The 25,689-nt window shown below is 44.7% G+C and overlaps 2 protein-coding genes across 3 annotated transcripts in view; one reads left to right on the forward strand and one right to left on the reverse strand.

Moving 5' to 3' along the window:
• Positions 1-278: 278 nt before the first annotated feature.
• LOC311103722 (transcription factor AP-4-like) lies at positions 279-18,896 on the reverse strand. The gene is made up of 7 exons (XM_084145341.1): positions 18,597-18,896; positions 16,342-16,549; positions 15,216-15,314; positions 14,704-14,892; positions 8,072-8,170; positions 4,803-4,958; positions 279-4,485 (listed from the first exon to the last, which is right to left on the reverse strand). Exons 1-7 carry the CDS (start codon positions 18,683-18,685, stop codon positions 4,333-4,335), a joined length of 993 nt encoding a protein of 330 aa, XP_084001467.1. The 5' UTR covers positions 18,686-18,896; the 3' UTR covers positions 279-4,332.
• Positions 18,897-22,636: 3,740 nt separating this feature from the next.
• LOC311103657 (zinc finger protein GLIS2-like) overlaps positions 22,637-25,689 on the forward strand; it is a 60,187-nt gene continuing 57,134 nt past the window's right edge. The window contains exon 1 of one of the 2 annotated variants that reach the window (XM_084145269.1): positions 22,637-23,429. The gene's annotated coding sequence lies outside the window, so the exon portion shown is untranslated. The remainder of the gene's footprint in view (positions 23,430-25,689) is intronic. The other variant, XM_084145270.1, reaches the window with a different exon arrangement.

Genomic DNA, 25,689 nt, shown 5'->3' on the forward strand with positions numbered 1-25,689 from the left:
CATAAACCAGAGAGCTGGAGAGTGAACCAACAGGAGGGAAGGAAGGAGAGCGAGAACCTGGGCCATGTTCAATAAAACCTGTTTTATGACTACAGAACACAACCCTTTTTTAACCCTTTGCTATAACATCACCGGTATCATAGAAATTGCACTGCCTTAAACATTTCATAAGTTAAAAACAGATATTCATCTGACATAGTTAAATTGCTCTTAAATGCTAACGTGCTAGCTACACAGTGATCGTGATAACAAACAGAAACGAGACCAACTTGTAAAAAATGGAGTACAAACTTTATTATTCTGTCTTTACAAAAGGCACAAGCCTCTTCTTTATCCGCCCACAAGTTTCTTCTTCTTAAAAAAAACTCAAAATATAATAGCTTCTCAACGACCGTGTGGACTGACTGTCCAACAAAACATAATTAAGACAACAGATAAAGAGGAGCTGGGGAGGAGAGGAGGGCGAGGGAAGACAGGATGAGAGTCTTGTGTTGACTACAGACAGACAAAGAGATGAGGGACAGACAGACAGGGGTTGTATTCACTAGGGCACACCGTAGCAATGGAAAACGAAAACAACTGTTTCTTATTGGGCAAGGTCAGGTAGTACCTCCCTGTTTCAGTCCATTTTCTTCCGTTTGGTGCCTAATGAATACACCCAGGGTACATGACCGGGTCAGACACAGGAAAAGGGGGAAATACACAGCTGTGTGGTTTTAGTCTCACAACATATCAAGAGCTTCAGCCAAGGAGAGGCCCCCTTTAAGAAAAATAAGAGGAACCCTCTCCCATATATAGTACAGTAAGTGCTTTAGAATCGTAACCCCCCCATTCAATGACCCCCGCCCTCCTCACAGACAATCTGTTATTTATCTTACAGAGATATCGGATAGTCTAGAAGATACACCAAAAAAATCAATGGGACAGTGCTTGGCATCAGCAGAGGAAATGTTTGAACACAGGTACTGAAAAGGGGTACGAAAAGGTTTCTACGGACAAAATAACATTTTGTTCAGCAATCAATATTGAGGACTGCCCCCTCCAATCCAGATTATAAGGTTTATAGAGGGCACACCCCAAGAATCACTGACCATTTCCAAATAATGGAACTCAACATGGCTAAGGGAAAGTAATGGAACTCAACATGGCTAAGGGAAAGTAATGGAACTCAACATGGCTAAGGGAAAGTAATGGAACTCAACATGGCTAAGGGAAAGTAATGGAACTCAACATGGCTAAGGGAAAGTAATGGAACTCAACATGGCTAAGGGAAAGTAATGGAACTCAACATGGCTAAGGGAAAGTAATGGAACTCAACATGGCTAAGGGAAAGTAATGGAACTCAACATGGCTAAGGGAAAGTAATGGAACTCAACATGGCTAAGGGAAAGTAATGGAACTCAACATGGCTAAGGGAAAGTAATGGAACTCAACATGGCTAAGGGAAAGTAATGGAACTCAACATGGCTAAGGGAAAGTAATGGAACTCAACATGGCTAAGGGAAAGTACTGTATATGTATCGCAGTAACCATTCAGCTTGTTTTCTGCCTGGGTGAACACAGTGGTCGCGTTCCAGGTGGACTATATTGCAGTCTCACTGCACGCAGCAACCTATGGTTGCGTGCCACGTCATTGACTTTCCAGTCGGGCATCAGTTGGCTGTATCATTTTGTGGTAAGCTGATACAAAAACCCCTATCCAGGCGTTGTGAGGTCTGGCAGGCGGCTGCAATGAAGTGGCCTTGAATGTGGCCAGCGTGAATCCACTGTAAATACCAAGAAGGAAGGATAAGAGGGAGATGCGTCTCATCTGTCCAGCAGTAAAGGACTCCCTCTACACTCAAAGGGAAGACATAAGGGACAATCAACATATCAATCCAATTTGCCATCAAATTATTTTGCATCAAAATCGATCCCTTTGTTTTTGGCCGTATTGTGGCCAAAAATCACCTCTGGGACAAAACAGTTGCTTTTGCTCTTGAAAAGTGCCAGTTAAAGATGCTAAATGTAATGGTAGAATCTTCTGGAATGTCTAAAAACAATGCATCCACAGCACACTAAAGCCATGTGTGTATTTATATTGAGAGGTTCTCGACAAAAAGGTTTACAGTATCAATCCTTTTGAACAGTGTTCAGGCTTTCCCTATAGGTGTAGCCAGCCTCTCTCTCTTTCTCGCTCTGACTCCAGGGCTGAGTTAAGGCTGGCCTCACAGTGCCTACCATGCACATTAGAAGCTGTGTTATGGCAAGCCACTGCCCCTCTCTCTCTCCGCACACCCCAGGCAGTGTGTTATACTGGATGCAATCCAGATGGGCATATTCTGCACAATTTCTGCAGGTATTGCAAAGATCTGACAATCTGCATAGAATCTGGGTCTCTCGAACACACCCTTACTGTTCATCAGTCTGTCTGCACTCACCCCTCACTCCAGGGGATAGGAGAACCTCCAATAGATCATGGTTCAATTCAATCAGGTCAGCCTGGGCAAACTCTGGGACCTCCCAAAAAATGCTTTGAAAAAGTGTCTGTGGTTCCTGTAAAACCACTGCCGTATTTGAGGCACAACAAAACAATCATATTAAGACAGACTTTACAGAGAGAATGATACACGCTCAAAAGCACAATATTAAAAACCGACAACAGCCAGGGATGCTAACTGGTGAGGGCCCAAAAAGGTGACAAAAAATTTTCGCACAGAAACACGCTAAAAATATGTGGAAATTACAAGAAAATGTGCCTATTTTCAGTGGAGTTGTCACAATATCAACATTTGACTAATTATGTAATACCAAGCCAAGTATCACGATGCCGAGTAGTATCGTGATACCAGTGTTTGCCCTGACCCCGCTCAGGACGCCTGTTCCTATTAGTGAATACATAGAGTGAAATGCTCAGTCAATCGATATCATTGGCCGTTCAGGATCTAAACTCACAAACATCAGAGAGATGTTTCCAAAACTCAGGGACAAATAGTGGGAGGAGCTTTATCAGATGATGGGAGGAGCTTTATAAGATGCGGGACCATTAATTGCACAGGAGGGTGTGTGTGTTCTCCTACAATATCAAACAGAGGCCTGTCCAAAATACAGGGCTTTCCTCACCCCGATCACAACCCACCTAATGACAGTGTGGAGCTGGATACACCAGCCTACCCTATGTGTATAAGAGCAAAAACACACAGAAAAGGTTTTAAAAACTCAGACGTACCCATCGATTAGCTTATTCAACAAGCTAGATGCCAAAATGTCCGAAGCAACAGACAAAAGGGTGAATCAGTGATACAGGTTCTGTGCTGTACTACTGAGGGAACGAACATACTTTTTTGTAGTTAGGGGAGAGCGTGGCCTACATAAATGTGTACTGGGAACCCAGCCCAGTAAAAAGAGAAAGAGGGAAGCGTAAGTGCACTTCTCCTCTTTCCATAGCAAGCTTAGCTTTAGCTTGGTCTCCTAACAGCACCACTGAAATGAACAGAGACTAGATAGCGACCTCTAGCTGTGTCAATATGGGGCCTTTTCTGTGTTGTCACGTTTCAGTACAATCCCTGTGATTTATCCACCAGAGAACACAAGATCAAAAGGAAAACCTCTAACGCAAACTCTTACAAATTCTTTGTGAAGTCAAACAGAAAATCGACAACATTTTCTCTTACTAAGGTGTGTTGGATCTGATTCAGAATGTGTCTTTGAATGCTCACAGTGTCTCATCGCTCAGGGGAGATCCCCTCTGGGCAGAGATATGGTGAAGGGATACAGGAAGTAGAAGATTTCTTGGAGAGATTATCTCTAGTATGGGGGGTATGGGGTCGCCTGGGATGGCTGTGCTGCTGGTTGGGGTACACCTTTCCTGTCCAGGCGCGCTCTCCTGCTCGCTGGGCATAAGTTGCTTGGTTGGTTTTGGAGAAGGTGAGAAAGAGTCTCCATTGGACGACTGAGCCAGGGGACCAGGCTGGACCTGGGTGTGAGACCTCCATACTCATGCATCCCTCTAGAGCAGCAGGTCCCAGAGAGGGAGTGGGTTGGATGGGTGCGTCGTGACCGATGGGAAGGCTGCTGGCTGCTTGAGCTATGTGGAACTGTCAGGTCAACCCATCACCTTTCTACTGACTGTTTTTGGTCCGGTTTGAGAAGAAGCAAGAAAGCAAAAAAGAGAGAAAGAGAGAGACAGAAAGAAGTGTGTATGTGTAAGTATCCGGTTACAGTAGACTATCCTAGTTCAGTGTGTGTGTGAGTCTGATCCGTCTAGCCAACCTAATAAATGTCCATATAACCAGAGTATTGTGGGTGTTGTACAGGGCCCCCTCTCGTGGCCCCTGTGTGTGATGGGAGGCCTCAGGGCAGTGAGCAGTCCTCTGGCCCCTCGCTGTCGGACGCCGTGTCGGACCCCGCTGTGTCTGTGAGGGCGCGTCCCTGGGTGACGATCACTGCCCGCCGCTGCTCCTCCTCCCCCACCTTCTCCTGGATGCTCTCAATGTGCTGGATGGCCTGGAGGTGGAGGGAAAGAGAGAGATATGGAGGGAAGCAGAAAGTGAGTGACAAACAGCAGTGGCAGACGCAGTGAATACAGCACCATCTGGTGTTCACACGTGGTAATGCACTGACAATTGCCACCTTTTAATGGACACATTCCATAGCACGACCAAATGTTTTACAAAACGACCTGACTGAAGAAAAATCTATCTGCAGCATCCCAAAGATAACAGTTGCTAAATTCCCCATAAATTCAGAGAGCGAACAGTTTTTTCCCTGCATTTGATAGAACTACAATTTCTCCCCAGGTGATGAGGTCTTCCGTGTCTCACCTGCACAATGGTGTCCAGGTTCTGGCGAGACGTGGATGCTGTGTTGATGACCGAGGCAGGGCCCATGGTTACCACGGTGACGTGATGGGGAGGCGGGGCCGGGACGATGACCGTTGCGTGGTGGGTGGGGGCGGGTGGTGACCTGGGGGCCAGCACCTGGAGGGACAGGAGGATGAAGAGGTCACAGAGATATACGTTGTGCATGTTAGAGAGTGACTACATTAGAGTCGGACTGCACAGAATCACAGATCTACAAATCACCTTCCATCCTAAATAACTACATATTCATGGGATCAAGATGAGTGATTCTGCACCTCTCCTTGCCCAAACTGATACCCTAAAACACGCTGTCTGACACTTTCACTCAGTGAAAAGCAGATATTTAGAAAGAGCAAGCCATTTGGTTCAGTCATCCTAAAACGCCACATGATGACCTACAACAGATTATATCCAAGCTTTATTATTTAGGTAATGACAAGAAAATACACTGCTCAAAAAAATAAAGGGAACACTTAAACAACACAATGTAACTAACTCCAAGTCAATCACACTTCTGTGAAATCAAACTGTCCACTTAGGAAGCAACACTGATTGACAATAAATTTCACATGCTGTTGTGCAAATGGAATAGACAACAGGTGGAAATTATAGGCAATTAGCAAGACACCCCCAATAAAGAAGTGGTTCTGCAGGTGGTGACCACAGACCACTTCTCAGTTCCTATGCTTCCTGGCTGATGTTTTGGTCACTTTTGAATGCTGGCGGTGCTTTCACTCTAGTGGTAGCATGAGACGGAGTCTACAACCCACACAAGTGGCTCAGGTAGTGCAGCTCATCCAGGATGGCACATCAATGCGAGCTGTGGCAAGAAGGTTTGCTGTGTCTGTCAGCGTAGTGTCCAGAGCATGGAGGCGCTACCAGGAGACAGGTCAGTACATCAGGAGACGTGGAGGAGGCCGTAGGAGGGCAACAACCCAGCAGCAGGACCGCTACCTCTGCCTTTGTGCAAGGAGGAGCAGGCGGAGCACTGCCAGAGCCCTGCAAAATGACCTCCAGCAGGCCACAAATGTGTATGTGTCTGCTCAAACGGTCAGAAACAGGGTGGTATGAGGGCCCGACGTCCACAGGTGGGGGTTGTGCTTACAGCCCAACACCGTGCAGGACGTTTGGCATTTGCCAGAGAACACCAAGATTGGCAAATTCGCCACTGGCGCCCTGTGCTCTTCACAGATGAAAGCAGGTTCACACTGAGCACATGTGACAGACGTGACAGAGTCTGGAGACGCCGTGGAGAACGTGCTGCTGCCTGCAACATCCTCCAGCATGACCGGTTTGGCGGTGGGTCAGTCATGGTGTGGGGTGGCATTTCTTTGGGGGGGGCGCACAGCCCTCCATGTGCTCGCCAGAGGTAGCCTGACTGCCATTAGCTACCGAGATGAGATCCTCAGACCCCTTGTGAGACCATATGCTGGTGCGGTTGGCCCTGGGTTCCTCCTAATGCAAGACAATGCTAGACCTCATGTGGCTGGAGTGTGTCAGCAGTTCCTGCAAGAGGAAGGCATTGATGCTATGGACCGCCCGTTCCCCAGACCTGAATCCAATTGAGCACATCTGATACACCATGTCTCACTCCATCCACCAACGCCACGTTGCACCACAGACTGTCCAGGAGTTGGCGGATGCTTTAGTCCAGGTCTGGGAGGAGATCCCTCAGGAGACCATCCGCCACCTCATCAGGTGCATGCCCAGGCGTTGTAGGGAGGTCATACAGGCACATGGAGGCCACACACACTACTGAGCCTCATTTTGTTTTAAGGACATTACATCAAAGTTGGATCAGCCTGTAGTGTGGTTTTCCACTTGAATTTTGAGGGTGACTCCAAATCCAGACCTCCATGGGTTGATACATTTGATTTCCATTGATAATTTTTGTGTGATTTTGTTGTCAGCACATTCAACTATGTAAAGAAAAAAGTATTTAATAAGATTATTTCATTCATTCAGATCTAGGATGTGTTATTTTAGTGTTCCCTTTATTTTTTTGAGCAGTGTATATCAGCACACTCATCTTCCCAACACCTCTTTCCTAGGAGCTTCTGGTGCCCTCTGGTGAACAACAATAACACTAACCATAGACCTTACTATGTTCCTCTCACTACATGTTCTGCAGCCTGTGTCCAAGTGACACTGTTTGTCATCATGTTGTTCCCTATTCAATCTGAGATGCCACTGGGAGGGAGGGAGAGGGGGAGAGAGACAGTCACCGCAGAGACTGGGATTTCTAGGGCCCTATAAAATCTGCATTGAGGAGAACGCTAACGGAATCACGGAATCCAGACATTAAAACAAAATTCTAAAATGTATTGAACTTAGCTGGAAATCAATTACATTTATTAGAAAATACATTCAGTTGCCCAAGATTATCCTGATGAACAAAATGCATCAGTGATTCATATTTTCCTTCAACTTTCTGAAGAGGCAAGGGCACAGGAATGCCCATGTCTGTGTGTGCACGTTTGTCTACCATTTCGTGTAGCCGCTAGCTAGCTAATGACAACTGTCTTCTGGTAGACGGAAAGGTTTTCCCCAAAACCTTTAAAATTACACGGTAACTAAAAATGTAGCCTACCTGGCAGAATGATATCATGATTATTTGCATCAATCGAGTGGCCATTTGTTTGGCAAACTCTGCAATCAAATGAGCGCTACAGAAACATTGCTACCCAAACAACAGTCTCTGGCTGGTGTGCAGTTCAATTTAAGGGTAACTACACACCAAAATCAACCTTTCTTTTTTCCAGACCTCAAAAGTTGTCTCATGGTGTGGTCTAAGCAATGTTGTGGACTTAGAACATCCAATTGTATTGTTTTTCTATAAAAAAAAAAGTGTGATTTTGAGAGCGAAAACCTGGAAAAACAGAAACCTGGAAAAACAAGGAATTAACAGAATCAGGCAAAAACAAAACAATATGGGGCTCTAGAATGATTCATGGGCTCTCAAGGATGTGATCGAAACGTAAAGTGATCTGTGCACCGGTAATGGAGAGTCGACTGTAAATGTGTCAGAGCTGTTGACCACGGTAAACCTTGAGCTCAGCTATAGGTCATTCTCAGACGGGTTGTGTTGATGTGTTTCCACTGTGGCGATTTAGAGTCTTCCTGACACCAATAATGTATGTCACATCAGAACATATGTCTGTCATATCATTAATGTGTGTGTGTGTTGATATGTGAGTGTGATTGTCTGTCTCTCAGTCTCTTTCTCTCACCTGTGGGCTGTGAGCTGTGGTGCTGGCTCTCTCCTGCTGCTTGGAGTGAGTTCCTACCACATGTTCAGGCTGAGTACCACCGACCACAACACAGCAGACCTGAGTGGTTAACAGAGGTAAGACTCAGACTGGAGACAATAACACGGCCATTATTGAATATGCACAGTCATATCTATTATTGCATCTCTGTGCAACATTGCTAATGAGTATGGTCATTAAAGCCTAGGATTGGACACAATAGGGTCTTTATATACTGAACATAAATATAAACGCAATATGCAACAATTTGAAAGACTTTACTGAGTATCAGGAATCAGTCAATTGAGATAAATTAATTAGGCCCTAATCTATGGATTTCACATGACTGGGAATACAGATATGCATCTTTTGATCACAAATACCTTTAGAAAAAGGTAGGGGCGTGGATTGGAAAACCAGTCAGTATCTGGTGTGACCACCATTTGCGTCATGCAGCGCGACACATCTCCTTTTCATAGAGTTGATCAGGCTGTTGATTGTGGCCTGTGGAATGATGTCCTTCAATGGCTGTACTCCCGAGTGGCGCAGTGGTCTAAGGCACTGCATCGCAGTGCTAGCTGTGCCACTAGAGATCCTGGTTTCGAGTCCAGGCTCTGTCGCAGCCGGCCGCGACCGGGAGACCCATGGGCGCCGCACAATTGGTCCAGCGTCGTCCAAGGTAGGGGAGGGCCAGTGGGTTCGTTTCCCACGGGGGGCCAGTATGAAGAATAAAAAAAAACATGTATGTATTCACTAACTGTAAGTCGCTCTGGATGAGAGAGTCTGCTAAATGACTAAAATGTAAAATGTGCTGTCATGACTTCCTCCGAAGCTGCCTCCTCTCCTTGTTCGGGCAGGCCTCTGCGTTCGTTGTCACCGGTCTTCTAGCCACTGCCGCTCCTCATCTCATCATTCCATTTGTTCTGTCTTGTTTATTACACACACCTGGTTTCAGTACCTGTATAAGTGTTCCCTCTGCCCCCTTGTCTTTGTGTGTGATTGTTTATTGTGGAGGGTGGAGGTTAGTTTAGCTCGGTGGAGCTCTTGTATTTTGTATCGCTGGGATATTCACCCATGTGCCTTGTTGTTTCCAGTGCGCTGTATTTTCTACACTGGAGTGTTTGACGCATTGCTGCGTACCGCTGTGTCAACGGAATAAACCTGTTATTCTGTGATTTACCCTCCTGCGCCTGAATCACATCACCACATGTGCGAAGTTGCTGGATATTGGCGGGAACTGGAACACGCTGTCGTACACGTCAATCCAGAGCATCCCAAACACGCTCAACGGGTGACACAGTCGTCTGGTGAGTATGCAGGCCATGGAAGAACTGGCACATTTTCAGCTTCCAGGAATTGTGTACAGATCCTTACGACATGGGGCCGTGCATGATCATGCTGAAACATGAGGTGATGGCAGAGGATGAATGGCACGACAATGGGCCTCAGGATCTCGTCACGATATCTCTGTGCATTCAAATTGCCATAGATAAAATGCAATTGTGTTCGTTGTCCGTAGCTTATGCCTGCCCATAGCATAACCCCACCGCCATCATGGGGCACTCTGTTCACAACGTTGACATCAGCAAACCACTCGCCCACACAACGCCATACACGTGGTCTGCGGTTGTTTGGCCAGTTGGACGTACTGCCAAATTCTCTAAAACGACGTTGGAGGTGGCTTATGGTAGGAAAATGTACATTCTATTCTCTGGCAACATCTCTGGTGGACATTTCTGCAGTCAGCATGCCAATTGCATGCTCCCTCAAACCTTGAGACATCTGTGGCATTGTGTTGTGTGACAAAACTGCACATTTTAGAGTGGCCTTTTATTGTCCACAGCACATGGTGCACCTGTGTAATGATCATGCTGTTTAATCAGCTTCTTGATATTCCACACCTGTCAGGTGGATGGATTATCTTGGCAAAGGAGAAATGCTCACTAACAGGGATTTAAACTAATTTGTGCACAACATTTGAGAGAAATAAGCTTTTTGTGCTTATGGACAATTTCTGGGATATTTTATTTCAGCGCATTAAACATGGGACCAACACTATATTTTTGTTCAGTGTAGTTAATCAGATACACAGGGTTCGTACTTACATTGGCAAGTCAAATTCAAGGACTCTTTCAAGCACATAGTACCCCTTTCCTGAAGTCAAATGATCAAATTGTCCTCTAGCGGCCTCATGGGTGGAATGTTATTTTTCCCCAGTAATATATATATATAACATTAAAACAGCCAAAATCCAGTGTTTCTATGTCAAACGGCTTTGTTATATTTCAGTCTTCTCTGATGTACACTACCAGTCAACATTTTGGACACACCTACTCATTCAAGGGTTTTCTTAATTTTAACTTTAAAAAATGTTTGCATTGTAGAATAATAGTGAAGACATCAAAACTATGAAATAACACCTATGGAATCATGTAGTAACCAAAAAAGTGTTAAATAAATCAAAATATATTTTGAGATTCTTCAAATAGCCACCCTTTGCCTTGATGACAGCTTTGCACACTCTTGGCATTCTCTCAACCAGCTTCATGAGGTAGTCACCTGGAATGCATTTCAATTAACAGGTGTGTCTTGTTAAAAGTTAATTTGTGGAATTTCTTTCCCCCTTAATGCGTTTGAGCCAATCAGTTGTGTTGTGACAAGGTAGGGGTGGTATACAGACGATAGCCCTATTTGGTAAAAGACCATGTCCATATTATGGCAAGAACAGCTCAAATAAGCAAAGAGAAACAACAGTCCATCATTACTTTAAGACATGAAGGTCAGTCAATACGGAACATTTCAAGAACTTTGAAAGTTTCTTCAATATTAAGGGAAAAACACAGTTAAAACGTGAATAAACGTGAACAGTGCTCAGGTAGCGCTTGCAGTCCTTTTCAGTTTAGACTGAGTATTCATTTGATTTAGCTGTCCAGTGTGCTAGCAGTAAAATTGCCATGAGAAAAAGGTTTGTGGAAAAAGCAACTCCATCACGAGCCTCTCATCATTGAAGGGATAGTTTGCCAAAATTAGAATTCTTTTTTTCACTTGGCTATTATTAGGCTCATGTAGAAAGTTAGGAGTGTATAAATAATCCACATGATTGTCTCAGCAAGTTACAGTGAGGGAAAAAAGTATTTGATCCCCTGCTGATTTTGTACGTTTGCCCACTGAGAAAGAAATGATCCGTCTATAATTTTAATGGTAGGTTTATTTGAACAGTGAGAAACAGAATAACAACAAAAAAATCCAGAAAAACGTATGTCAAAAATGTTATAAATTGATTTGCATTTTAATGAGGGAAATAAGTATTTGACCCCCTCTCAATCAGAAAGATTTCTGGCTCCCAGGTGTCTTTTATACAGGTAACGAGCTGAGATTAGGAGCACACTCTTAAATGGAGTGCTCCTAATCTCAGTTTGTTACCTGTATAAAAGACACCTGTCCACAGAAGCAATCAATCAATAAGATTCCAAACTCTCCACCATGGCCAAGACCAAAGATCTCTCCAAGGATGTCAGGGACAAGATTGTAGACCTACACAAGGCTGGAATGGGCTACAAGACCATCGCCAAACAGCTTGGTGAGAAGGTGACAACAGTTGGTGCGATTATTCGCAAATGGAAGAAACACAAAATAACTGTAAATCTCCCTCGGCCTGGGGCTCCATGCAAGATCTCACCTCGTGGAGTTGCTATGATCACGAGAACAGTGAGGAATCAGCCCAGAACTACACGGGAGGATCTTGTCAATGATCTCAAGGCAGCTGCGACCATAGTCACCAAGAAAACAATTGGTAACACACTACGCCGTGAAGGACTGAAATCCTGCAGCGCCCGCAAGGTCCCCCTGCTCAAGAAAGCACATATACATGCCCGTCTGAAGTTTGCCAATGAACATCTGAATGATTCAGAGGAGAACTGGGTGAAAGTGTTGTGGTCAGATGAGACCAAAATGGAGCTCTTTGGCATCAACTCAACTCGCCGTGTTTGGAGGAGGAGGAATGCTGCCTATGACCCCAAGAACACCATCCCCACCGTCAAACATGGAGGTGGAAACATTATGCTTTGGGGGTGTTTTTCTGCTAAGGGGACAGGACAACTTCACCGCATCAAAGGGACGATGGACGGGGCCATGTACCGTCAAATCTTGGGTGAGAACCTCCTTCCCTCAGCCAGGGCATTGAAAATGGGTAGTGGATGGGGTATTCCAGCATGACAATGACCCAAAACACACAGCCAAGGCAACAAAGGAGTGACTCAAGAAGAAGCACATTAAGGTCCTGGAGTGGCCTAGCCAGTCTCCAGACCTTAATCCCATGGAAAATCTGTGGAGGGAGCTGAAGGTTCGAGTTGCCAAACATCAGCCTCAAAACCTTAATGACTTGGAGAAGATCTGCAAAGAGGAGTGGGACAAAATCCCTCCTGAGATGTGTGCAAACCTGGTGACCAACTACAAGAAACGTCTGACCTCTGTGATTGCCAACAAGGGTTTTGCCACCAAGTACTAAGTCATGTTTTGCAGAGGGGTCAAATACTTATTTCCCTCATTAAAATGCGAATTAATTTATAACATTTTTGACATGCGTTTTTCTGGATTTTGTTGTTGTTATTCTGTCTCTCACTGTTCAAATAAACCTACCATTAAAATTATAGACGGATCATGTTTTTGTCAGTGGGCAAACGTACAAAATCAGCAGGGGATCAAATACTTTTTTCCCTCACTGTAAATAGATATAACAAAGCATGTCTGAGTTTTCTGTGATGCAAACTTTAGTTTTTTGGTCTATATCTACCGGTAGAGACTGATAAAACCTGTCCATGTAGGCTAGCAGTAGCATTAATCTCACCCTGTCCGTGTAGGCTAGCAGTAGCATTAATCTCACCCTGTCCATGTAGGCTAGCAGTAGCATTAATCTCACCCTGTCCATGTAGGCTAGCAGTAGCATTAATCTCACCCTGTCCGTGTAGGCTAGCAGTAACATTAATCTCACCCTGTCTGTGTAGGCTAGCAGTAGCATTAATCTCACCCTGTCCATGTAGGCTAGCAGTAGCATTAATCTCACCCTGTCCATGTAGGCTAGCAGTAGCATTAATCTCACCCTGTCCATGTAGGCTAGCAGTAGCATTAATCTCACCCTGTCCGTGTAGGCTAGCAGTAGCATTAATCTCACCCTGTCCATGTAGGCTAGCAGTAGCATTAATCTCACCCTGTCCTTGTAGGCTAGCAGTAGCATTAATCTCACCCTGTCCGTGTAGGCTAGCAGTAGCATTAATCTCACCCTGTCCGTGTAGGCTAGCAGTAGCATTAATCTCACCCTGTCCGTGTAGGCTAGCAGTAGCATTAATCTCACCCTGTCCGTGTAGGCTAGCAGTAGCATTAATCTCACCCTGTCCGTGTAGGCTAGCAGTAGCATTAATCTCACCCTGTCCATGTAGGCTAGCAGTAGCATTAATCTCACCCTGTCCATGTAGGCTAGCAGTAGCATTAATCTCACCCTGTCCGTGTAGGCTAGCAGTAGCATTAATCTCACCCTGTCCATGTAGGCTAGCAGTAGCATTAATCTCACCCTGTCCATGTAGGCTAGCAGTAACATTAATCTCACCCTGTCCATGTAGGCTAGCAGTAGCATTAATCTCACCCTGTCCATGTAGGCTAGCAGTAGCATTAATCTCACCCTGTCCATGTAGGCTAGCAGTAACATTAATCTCACCCTGTCCATGTAGGCTAGCAGTAGCATTAATCTCACCCTGTCCATGTAGGCTAGCAGTAGCATTAATCTCACCCTGTCCATGTAGGCTAGCAGTAGCATTAATCTCACCCTGTCCATGTAGGCTAGCAGTAACATTAATCTCACCCTGTCCGTGTAGGCTAGCAGTAGCATTAATCTCACCCTGTCCATGTAGGCTAGCAGTAGCATTAATCTCACCCTGTCCTTGTAGGCTAGCAGTAGCATTAATCTCACCCTGTCCATGTAGGCTAGCAGTAACATTAATCTCACCCTGTCCATGTAGGCTAGCAGTAGCATTAATCTCACCCTGTCCATGTAGGCTAGCAGTAACATTAATCTCACCCTGTCCATGTAGGCTAGCAGTAGCATTAATCTCACCCTGTCCATGTAGGCTAGCAGTAGCATTAATCTCACCCTGTTCATGTAGGCTAGCAGTAGCATTAATCTCACCCTCGCCATTTGAGATGTTGAAGGGTTTGTATGATGTGTTTCAAATGAGAAAGCAACCCCAAAAATCAGTTTCCTTTGTAATGGAACACTTTGTATGGAAAGCCAAGTTGTCATCCTCATAAAATGGTTTTACTGCAACAAACTAACCCAACACCTATCAATTGAAATGGTGGGAAACAAACGAAAGTGTCTAAATCTCTCACAAAAACTGAATAGAAATAAAATCAATGGATAATTATATCGGAGCAGGAGAGCTTACAATAATTTCAAGGCTTTTTCAAGGACCAAATTGAGGAAATATCTGAGTTTCAACTCAAGGTTTTCCAGTACTTGATTTTCTGAGCTCCAAATTCAAGTACTTCAATCACTCTGTGCAAACACTGAATATGGTGTGTCCTGACAATTCCTTGTTGTGGTTGTGCATCTCTGTTCCTACCTCCTCCTGTCTCAAATGCTCCTCCAGCATCATGCGGACAGAGCGCTCCTTGTCCAGCTGCTGTCTCAGCTCCATCATCTCCCTCCGCAGGTCCTCCGTCTTCTCCTCCTCCAGAATGTCTGGGGAACCGATCCCTTCATCCTTCTCCTCCGCCCCGCGCCTCCTCTTTGGGGAGGAGCCGCTGAACTCCTGTTGGAGCAAGAGAGGGAGCGAAACGAGGGAGGGAGAGTCAGAAAGTCAGTCATGGAGGACTAAGATAGGGTTGATTTGGACTACGGCGGGTGATTCCTTCCATTAACAGTGTGTTTGATGAACAGTCTATGAACTAAGGAATGGACACAGAAATGTAAGCTGAATTTTAAGCGCTGAGAAGAGTAGAACATTTCTCATCTACTGAGGCCAGATTACTATTGTTAAAAAAACTATGTAATGATTCTGAGCACAGTAGTGTGTCTAGAGATCCACGTGCTGGTAGGAACTACTGGTGACACCAAATGATGACTGGGTCTCACCTGAATGAAGCGTTTGAGCTGGCTGTTCTGCTGCAGTAGCCGTGTCTTCTCCTGCTCCAGAGCAAAGATGTACTCTGCTGTCTGCTGCAAGATGGCCGCCTGTAGAGGAGTAAACACTGATTCAACTACGACAAAATTATACATAGCAGCAACAAGAGCCTGTACAACTTCAAAGGGAAGACTTGCTAGCAACTTATCAGTACGTGTTACATATCTAGAATCATATGTACTGGGAGTTGAACAGGCATGGCAATCTGTCCTTAAAGCTTCAAGTTTAATCTACTAACCCAATCTCCCCGTCTGTCTGACCTCTCTAGACTTTAATCTACTAACCCAATCTCCCTGTCTGTCTGACTGATCTCTTTAGACTTTAACCTACTACCCCTGTCTGTCTGATCTCTCTAGACCAGTACTGCCCAACCCTGTTCCTGGAGAGCTACCGTCCTGTGGGTTTTTGCTCCAACCCTAATCTAGCACACCTGATTCTAATAATTAGCAGGTTGATAAGATGAATCAGGTTAGTAACACCTGGGGTTGGAGTGAAAACCTACAGGAGGGTAGCTCTCCAGGAACAGGATTGGGCAGTCCTGCTCTAGACTAACCTACTAACCCAATCTCCCCGTCTGTCTGACCCTCTAGACTTTAACCTACTATCTCACTTTCACTGTCTGACCTCTCTAGACTAACCTACTATCCCACTTTCCCTGTCTGTCTGACCTCTCTAGACTTTAACCTACTATCTCACTTTCACTGTCTGACCTCTCTAGACTAACCTACTATCCCAATCTCCCTGTCTGTCTGACCTCTCTAGACTAACCTACTAACCCAATCTCCCTGTCTGTCTGACCCTCTAGACTTTAACCTACTATCCCAATCTCCCTGTCTGTCTGACCCTCTAGACTTTAACCTACTATCCCACTTTCCCTGTCTGATCTCTCCAACTCCTTCCTATCTGACCTTGCTAAATGTTCTCTTTCCATTTCCTTCTCTCCTGGACCACAATGTGTGGCAGACTTTTCTGCCTTTATTGTGTCCTCTTATGATTTCATTAATGCACGTTGTCTTTTGCTATGCGTTTTTCATTTGTTATTGTCTAATAAACAAGTCAAATCAAAGTCTGACCTACCTTGCTGAGTTTCTCTCCCTTCCTTTCCTCCCTCGGACCCACCTTGCTGAGTTTCTCTCCGTCGCTGTGGGGGATGAGCGTCTTGAGCGATTGGAAGCCGGAGTTGATGCTCTGCATGCGCCGCCGCTCGTTGCTGTTGGCGATCTCCCGACGGATCCGCCGCTCCTGGTCGCGCGCAGTCTCAGGGGTCAGGGGAATGTTCGCCAGGCTGGGGGAGGGGTCGAAGGTCTAGATATCAAGCAAGCTCTTCAAGTTGACCTCAGGTCACAAGTTGACCTTTTTGGGCCAGTTTTGAATGGAGTATATATTCAAAACATGAATGAACCTACTGTGAGCAACAGTGTAGCTAAGTATGAACTATCAAAACAGGCCAGAAAACAAAGCATTGTTGAGCTTTCAAAACAGATCCACTGTGATGGTAAATTTAAATGCTAGAAATACGGTAACAACCATGTCATGTGCCATGCTTCGTATGTACCAAGCTGACTATGCCCTGAGAAAACAGCATGAAAGTGCAGAACAGGCTTTGATGCGGTTTTCTTATAAAACCCTGGCATGGCCCACTGCACAACACAATGCTGACTTTCCTGCTAGATCCCCGGGCCAAACCCCATTGTTTCAGAACTCTGAACCCACAGAACACAGCCTCTGAGAATTCCAACCATAAAAGCATTCGTCATCCTGATTCGTTCAGCATGGCTCCCACACATATTCCATTGGGGACGGGAAATGTCTAATTGAACTTCCACTAACATCCTCTGTATCTAATGGCAGTATCACTTGGACGCTTTCTAGTAGCAAGGCTCTTATCAGTACTGACTCAGCTGCCTCAGAGCAAACACAGGGAACAATTGTGCAGACACAGATGGGGAGAGAGACCATGTCTGCTGCTTCCTTACATCCCAGAAACCAGCCAGCAAACACAGCCTCTGCCAAATCACGACTGGGTGGTAGCGACTAGCGAGCCCATTCACAAATACAACCACCATAGCTTGACAGACTAGGAACAGTATATTAGATGAGTTGCTTTCAACAGGGTCCTCAATGAAAATAAATACAATTCAAATTATTGCAACAGTAACATAATAAACATTAATGTATTGTCATAAATATATATTTGTAAGTGAGAAATTATGTTTTAGAATGTATTATGGCCATAAAGACTAGAATTGAGTGTTGCTTGCACAATTGTATACAAAATCCTACATTCAGAATTGTACACAATTCGAAAATAGAACTACATTTCCCAGACCACGTGCGCAGACCACACTTTATCCCTCATCTCCGCCTCCCCTGTCTAGAAAAGGTTGCAAATGCATCGACTGGCCATCCACACCCCCTTATTAAAAAGAACACTATTACATTTCTCAATCGGTTGCGGAATGACTAGCGGGAACACAATCCATTTCAAACGTACCAATCTGTTTTAGAATGTATCGCGCCCACACACTACCGCGTTCAAAAACACACTAATCGAGCCCTCCGCCATTACAACAATGCGACTGCTTCCTCTGTCCATGCCGCAGCATGGCTGAGCTGCGGGATAAAAGACGCAGTGCATATGGCACTACTAGAGTGCACCAAAATGTGTCCAAGAATACCAGCGAAACTGTGATTTCGTTGCATAACTGCGATTACTTAAACTTTCGCCGTGAATTTCCATAAACTATCAGGAAATGTGAAGTTACTGGAAAGAAGACTACGCAAGATCCCCCAACACTTTAGCACAAGCATGGCCGCACTGCCCACAATAACTTCAGCGCGCTCCCCAACGAACTGAGCAAACAGTACCCCCTAGGACTTACGTGTGAGCTAAACTCTGGTGCGACACCTTTGTTATGCATGTGCAACCTCTCCTGCTCCTATGTAAATTAGTAAACTTATCGAAAACATAACGTAACCGTTGGGAAAATATCAAAATAGCCAGGAATTTCTCGTAGCAGCGTGGTGTGCATGTAACCACGTGGGGTATGTTTGTTAGCTACTAAAAGTCTCGATTTCGCTAAAGTAATCGTAAAATTACGTTACACAGGAATACAATGAATCGTCTTCTACCTAATATGAGTACTTAATCGATTTTCAATAAAGATCATATTTGTCTCGCTCCCTGACAGTGGGTCGTGTTCAGTACACAATAACATACAGATCATATCAAGCATGTTGCCACGCCACAGTCGCTAAGTGCGCCCCACAAGCAGAGATAAACAAATTGTTATCATATACAATAAGGCGAAATAGTAAAAGTGCATACACACCTGCAAAGACCCCCAATCACTTCTTTATCCGTTTTCCTAAAATGTTGCAAGGAGGGCACCTTCTGTGCTGGTACCATGAAATACTCCATGCTTTCCTCTCCAGTTGTGTGTCCCCCAATTCCCGGTTAAAATGAATTAGCCAACTAAATCTGTTCCAGTTTCAGGTGCAAATTCCCTTGCTCATAAATCTAGAATAATTTCATAATTCGGAAAATTCCTTATGTAGTAGCAGAGCGCTCGGAGTTGTAATGTTACTCTACTTCCAGCTGATAGGATTCCCTCGTTGTGTGGCGCTCTCAATCTCTCTCTCTTTCCTTCTGCATGTACGTGTGTAGTTGCAGCTGATCGGATGTCTTTCAAGGCGGGAAACAGCTGGTAGGAATCACACTGCACTATCAAAAGCCTCCTTCCGCGGACAGAGGGACTGCATGATGTAAACAAAGGATTATTTAAATATACATTGGAGGGGGCGAGGCACGAGTCTGGTGGATTAAATGATAGCCACAAATGTATAATATCCGCATTAAGTGATTATAACGATCATTGATGCCATATCTCGAATACTAGTAGCCTAATCTACATTTCTGATGACAATATCTTTTTTATGAGGATTTTCCATGTAAATTACCATAAAAAAATAATGTTTGCATGCATCACTTTGTTATTTTAAATCTACGATGTTTTTCGAAATGTGAACGATAGAGCGGTGGAAACCAGTCTGTTGTAGGGGCGTGCACTGGTCTCCTCTCACCACTATGAAGCGAACAAGCGGGATCAGCTGACGAGTTGGCAGGGCTCACAAAAACAGCAACAAACTGTTGGGGGGGGGGGGGGGGCGAAGGGAAAAAGCGCCGAGAGAAAGAGGCTGACATTGAACAGCTGAACGTGTTCACCATTTTGGTTGTAGGAGAGGAGGAGGAGGAGAGTTACCTAATCGCCACTCCTGCCTTGTTGGTGCGTGCTGTGCGAGCAGAACAGAGCTCCAGCCACAAAATGGGAGCCGTACCCTTGCACCCGGAAATGTGTGTAGCATAAGCGTGTGTAACAGTGTTACAATGTTGGTAAATTTGAATGCTGATCGTTCGCTGCTGCAACAATTGTTACACTTGCTGCTGCTGCTGTGTACAATGTTGCATGACAGGCTATTACGGCGTTATAGTATAGCGCCATCTTTCTCCCAAAACTGCAGGCACTGCACATTTAGCACAGGATCATTTAGCTACTTATTGACACGCCCAAGCTATTGCTTTTCCTATGCTATTAGCGTTTAATAGTATTTATATGACATCATGACAGCGTTCTGTGACAAAGTCTGAATAGATAGGCTGGACCTAGATTCATTGATAAAAAAAATGAAAGCCTACAGTCAGCTGATTTTGCTTCTAGGCTAAAGGAGCTCACTGGGTGGTCAGGCTAGATCCTGCTATGGAAAAGGAAGACCTGGCGCATGTCCTACAGCATGATGCAACAGTATTGCAGATGACATTGACAAGACACAACTATTTTCAGCTACTAAAGAGACATTATCTAGGAAGGCTATTCCATATTCCTGTGTAACTTTAATATTGTGCCCATTGGCTACTGAATAACATACCTGTAATAAATGGAGGGCAGGAATTATTAGAGCACTTTGCATTATTTCAGAGAACATTGTTAGTGTCATAGCCTACACACATAATTATATGCAATGTAGCCTATTACATAACTAATATGATTAACTATTAAGAGCCTAAACGCATGACTCCAGTCTCATTTCTGATCCTACCCTACACACCTGAATCTGAGCATTCCCAACAGTATTTATTCAGTAGTCTACCTAGTCATAAAGCATATGAACAACTGGATACGTTTTACAGGAAAGAAAACCTCTGCAACAAATCTAACATACATTGGTAAAGGTGGTAATTAATCTGTTATTACATATTTTGCACCAGTCATCATTGTTCATAGGCCTACACTGCTCCTCCAGTTCACTGGTAACACACACACAGGCCCTGGGGGACAGCAAGGGACAGGGACGCTGGCATAATACCACAAAAGGACGAAGGCAACACAGTTGAACAGGAATATAATTCATTAGTTGTGTTTATATCATGTTTATATCCTTCAGTCTAACATTAACATAATATGTGTGTGAACATGTTGCTTGGGGGGCTATTGTTATATGTTATAATGTTATCTGTTTCAAGTATTTTGCATATATTTACTTTAAAGTTTCTAATATAACAGGTTCACACAAGCTGCTTTATGCACATAGGCCTACACTTAAAGGCTATACAGTCAAGTAATGTTGTCAACCTGCCATTATGTTTAGAGTAATGTGATAACTGCCTGTCTGGAGGCTGTGGCGATACACACCGCTTACCGTTCACCTTAAGTAACCTGTTTGCATGGCTGTTTTCATCAATAATAATTATTTACACATTTATATAGGCTATGTTAAGTTGTGTACTTTAGTGTGAGGGTAATTGTTTATGAATTTAACCTTTTTGGATGTACCACTAGGTACCAGCCACTAGGTCCAAAGATGTCTGTGCAACATGAGCGTTACATAACTTCATTGTTACTTAACGTTTGCCCCCATACATATTTACCCATATTTGCCCCGAGACAGACATATTCAGCCATTTACATGATCAATTATGAAGTTATGTTGCACTTGATCATCAATCCTAGTCTTGCGAGAGCTAGACCTATGTGCAACCCAGCACTAAAACACCGGACACAACTGGGCGGCAGGTTGCCTAGCGGTTAGAGTGTTGGGCCAGTTACCGAAAGGTCGCTGGTTTGAATACCCGATCTGACAAGGTGAAAAATCTGAAATCTGTCAATATGCCCTTGAGCAAGGCAGTTAAACCTAATTTGCTCCAGGGGCGCTGTACCACTATGTCTGACCCTGTAAAACAACCCATTTCACTGCATGTGACAATAAAACATTTATTTTTTTATTTTTTTATTATTATTATTATTATTAACTACTTATCAAGATAATATGGCTTATTAATGCTGGGCTGGAACAAAAACCTGCTCACTTTGTAGCTCAGGACCAGATTGGAGATTAACTGTTACTGACACGCCCTCTGGTGGTTGGATGAGGTAAAATAATAATAATATAATAATATGCCATTTAGCAGACGCTTTTATCCAAAGCGACTTACAGTCATGCGTGCATAAATTTTTTTTGTGTATGGGTAGTCCCTGGGATCGAACCCACTACCTTGGCGTTAGAAGCGCCGTGCTCTACCAGCTGAGCTACAGAGGACTATAATGTTGCTGGTAAACACTTACCTGAAACACCATAATTGCTCTGGGGTTTTTGGTACCCGGAGGCAGTGTATCGGAGTTCTCCCTAAGCAACACAAGTGGGCTATGCCTAATGGTGCACTGCAAGAATTTTACCTCATTATTAGGGCTATGGGCCTAGGTATGTGCCGCCTATTGTATTAGGGATTCATAGACTTGCTAGGTAGCCTAAGCACATTGTTTGGTCCCTGTAATTTCCTAAATTAATGTAGTAATTGAATAACAATAACATGACATTAGACAAAAAGATAGGCCTTTATATAGGTATATTTATAATAGTAGTATTTTCTCCCATCCTCTCTAATAAACTAAACGCTATTGAATAGAAAATAAGCAAATGTCACTTAAAAGACACCAAAACAATTAAGAAACACGTTTGTTGAATATAAAGAAGTTAAGGGGTTAAATATGAGCACCAAATATGTGGCAAGGAGTTTTTTTTAAAGAAGCTCAGCAATTTCCTGTTTAAACTTGGGAAAACAGAGACGTGTCCACTAACACAGATGCATAAAAACATGCAAACCAATTGTCTCCTAACACATAAATAGCCCTTATGATTGTCTGTATGGTTCATTGTAAGAGTTAAAGAGGGTTAAAGATAAAGGTATGTCCAGGGGGGAGGGAGAGAGCCTTGTTTTGAGAGGAGCTGTGGACTGACTGCCCATGGTCGATGGGCGGAGCAGCAAGCATGCGCTGAGCTGGCAGAGCCGGGGCTAGTCCGCTGCGCGCAAGGAGAGGGAGATCACGGGCTGGCTCGGGTCCTCTCAGACGGACACGGGGAGACCACCTTACCAATCACGTCTCCTTGAGGGCTGAATAGGCGAGAACAGAAAAGAGCAAGAGAGAGAGTGAGAGGCAGGGAGAAATAGAAGAATATAAAGCTATAAGGACAACACCTCCGTTTGTAACCACAGGGAGTCGGCATCTGGAAACATAACGAGCGAAGAAGACCCCCCCTCGCGACATCTCTCGGCTCTGTATCTCCCAGCGCACCCCTCCTATAAGCCTACTCCCTGGAGAACGACCACCCATTGAACAGCCTAATTGACCAGCGTTGCCATTAAGCAATGCACTTTGAATCCAAGACGAAACCGAACGCGTAATTTTGATGCACATTTTACAACCAGTGATCTTCATTTTCCAAAACCGAACAGTTTAGACTATGGATACAGTTTTGGGTGTTTAGCCTAAATTTGACGGGTTTCTGGTGACGTGAAATTATCTCATCCCCGGTAACTGACATCAACACTATACTATTATCTCTTATTGTTTGTGGAGGAGTCTTATCATCTTCGTTTTATTCCATTTTCCATTTTCTTTTTCAAACCAATGGTCTGGGAACGGACCGCCTCACTCGACACATAATATTTTATTTAGACGTGTCAGCTTCGTTTAGTGTTTCGAACAAGGACAACATTACAGAATTGCAAGGGACAGGCTTTTGCACAAAAATACTGAGTGGAAAGTTTGTTGCCGGAGAGGGAATAAATCGGAGACATTTCGGCCATATCCACGGGATTTTTCCCTAAGGTAAGCCCGTTGCCTTTAGCCTACAACACCCCTATATCCTTCCCTCTATCCTTCTCTGTGTGTCGGGTTATTGTTACACTGGATGACATATAGGCGTTACATCATTTGCTCTGGCAGTTCGTTCCCGTCTGGTATATTTGTAAATGTGGTCTTGTGTGTCGGAGATACTCGGTGAAATGTGAAATGGGCAGAGTTTAAGGAGGACAGCGCGGACTGACCTAATTTCTAAATCCACAGCGGTGGCCAGCCCTGCGGCGTTGTCCAGAGCCGCCGCCGCTCCGCCTGGACTGCCTGTCATATCTTTATACGCTGGCCATGGCGTAGGCCTACGTGCACCGCCAGCGTCTGTAGAATTTACGCAGACACCGTGTCATCCCTCATATTCATAGGGACACGACATGTCTGCTTGACAGTCAAACCCTTCAAAAAGTAGAATTCCCCCCAGAAACACATATTTTCAGAGCGCGCAAGGCAAGCGAGGCCTGCTCTCCTTGTGGGGTTGCGTCGCCCCAAATAGTGAAGCCATATGTGCGGGGCATGTCAAGGATTTCAGTTCTACGAGATTATGGAATGGAATCAGATCCAGAACCCTATCGGTATTCTTTCTACCATCACATCAATTTACTGTGATATATTATCAATATTCAAAGCCCCAAACAGAATTGTGCTATTGCAAACCCTAAAGACACAATGTTCTCTCATAACATCAGGTGAACAAACAACACTGGGATCCAATAACGGCACTGTCATGAAATATCACCATTGTTATGTTGCCAGTTCCCAATTTAACGAAACTTAATTCAACGTTGCTCTCAAGAGCCAAGCCCCCAAACCAATAGCAGACCAGGACGGCTCCACAGTACTGAGCAAACTGGGCAGCAGATGATCTGTGTGGGCAGAAGCCTGGATAAAGAGGCTATTTTCCTCCAATTAAGCAATTGCTCTGTCCCTGCGCCTAATTGTGTGCACATTGGGAGCGAGGCGAGCGGGTTTGGGACTGAGCCTCTCCCGATTGGCTGCCTCCCGTGGGCCCTATTGTCCCAGACGACGCCAGGGAAAAAGGGCTGAGGCCTGCCAAGGCAGAATACAGTTAACAAACCCATGAGGAGGCCTGATCATTAAAAAACATGACATTATGAACCAAGGCACACTCTTATTTTCTGAGGGGGGTTGGATTGGAGGGGGTTGGTTGGGGGCTGGATGAAAGTTTGAATGTTTTCAAGGGGTTGGGGTTTTCGAACATGTTTCTTAAGTGTGTGTGTGTGTAGCCTACTGTGTGTCAAACAGACAGTGAGCATATTATATCTTTATATATATATGAGACTCACTGGAGGGAGGTCTGGCTGGGGGGCCACTGGAGGTTTTGGGGAAGAGGAACAGGAAGAGAAGGGGACTTTGACTCTTCTAGAGAGTTGCCTCCCACCCAGTCCCCCTGGCCACCATTTCATCCATAATCCTGCTGTGAACTATGAGACTATATGTGAGGGCCGTATTCCAGGTGTTCTCCACATCTACATAGACACACGCACACACATGTCTACACACACACATGTCTACACACACACATGTCTACACACACACATGCAGTCACAGAAAAACATGCACGCACACCCACGCGCGCGCGCACACAAGCACACACACACACACACACACACACGCACACACACACACACACACAACTCTGTTTATCAAATTAGCTGATGAGTGACAGACTGAGAGATGACTGAGATCAGTTATCCTGAGGGTCAGCTGTTTTCAACTGACAGCAGCATGGTTAGGGTGAGACACTCTCTATCATGATCAGTAGAGAGGTCATTTAGGTAATGATTTTCCCACTCACTACAGTATTCACTGCTGCTCTCTGTCAGGCAGTCAGGCAGTCAGTCAGTCAGTCAGGCCAGATGTCCACTGCTGTCCAGCTGTGTATCTCTGTGGTGGTGTTCCTATTCCAAGGTCTCACACCTCAATAGTGTGTGTGTGTGTGCTCTTGTTAGTGAATATGTGCGCGTACACATTTGTCTGTGTGCTTTTGTAGGTGTGAGTGTACACACAGCATTCTGCCTAGCGCTGTGCATGGTTTTGTCCTGCCAGCATGCTTGGCCAGATGTGGATAGCTTGGACAGCTGTGTGAGGCAATTGGTGCTGTACAGCTCTTCCTGGTTTGGAACCACAGGTTTGACACTGGTATGGAACCACAGGTTTGACACTGGTACTTTAACGGTCTAGCCTTTCACTGAACTGCAGTCTTTCTCTGGTCCAG

The sequence above is a fragment of the Coregonus lavaretus genome (assembly GCF_964263955.1).
Source record: "Coregonus lavaretus genome assembly, chromosome: 28".
In the NCBI taxonomy this organism is placed as follows: domain Eukaryota; kingdom Metazoa; phylum Chordata; class Actinopteri; order Salmoniformes; family Salmonidae; genus Coregonus; species Coregonus lavaretus.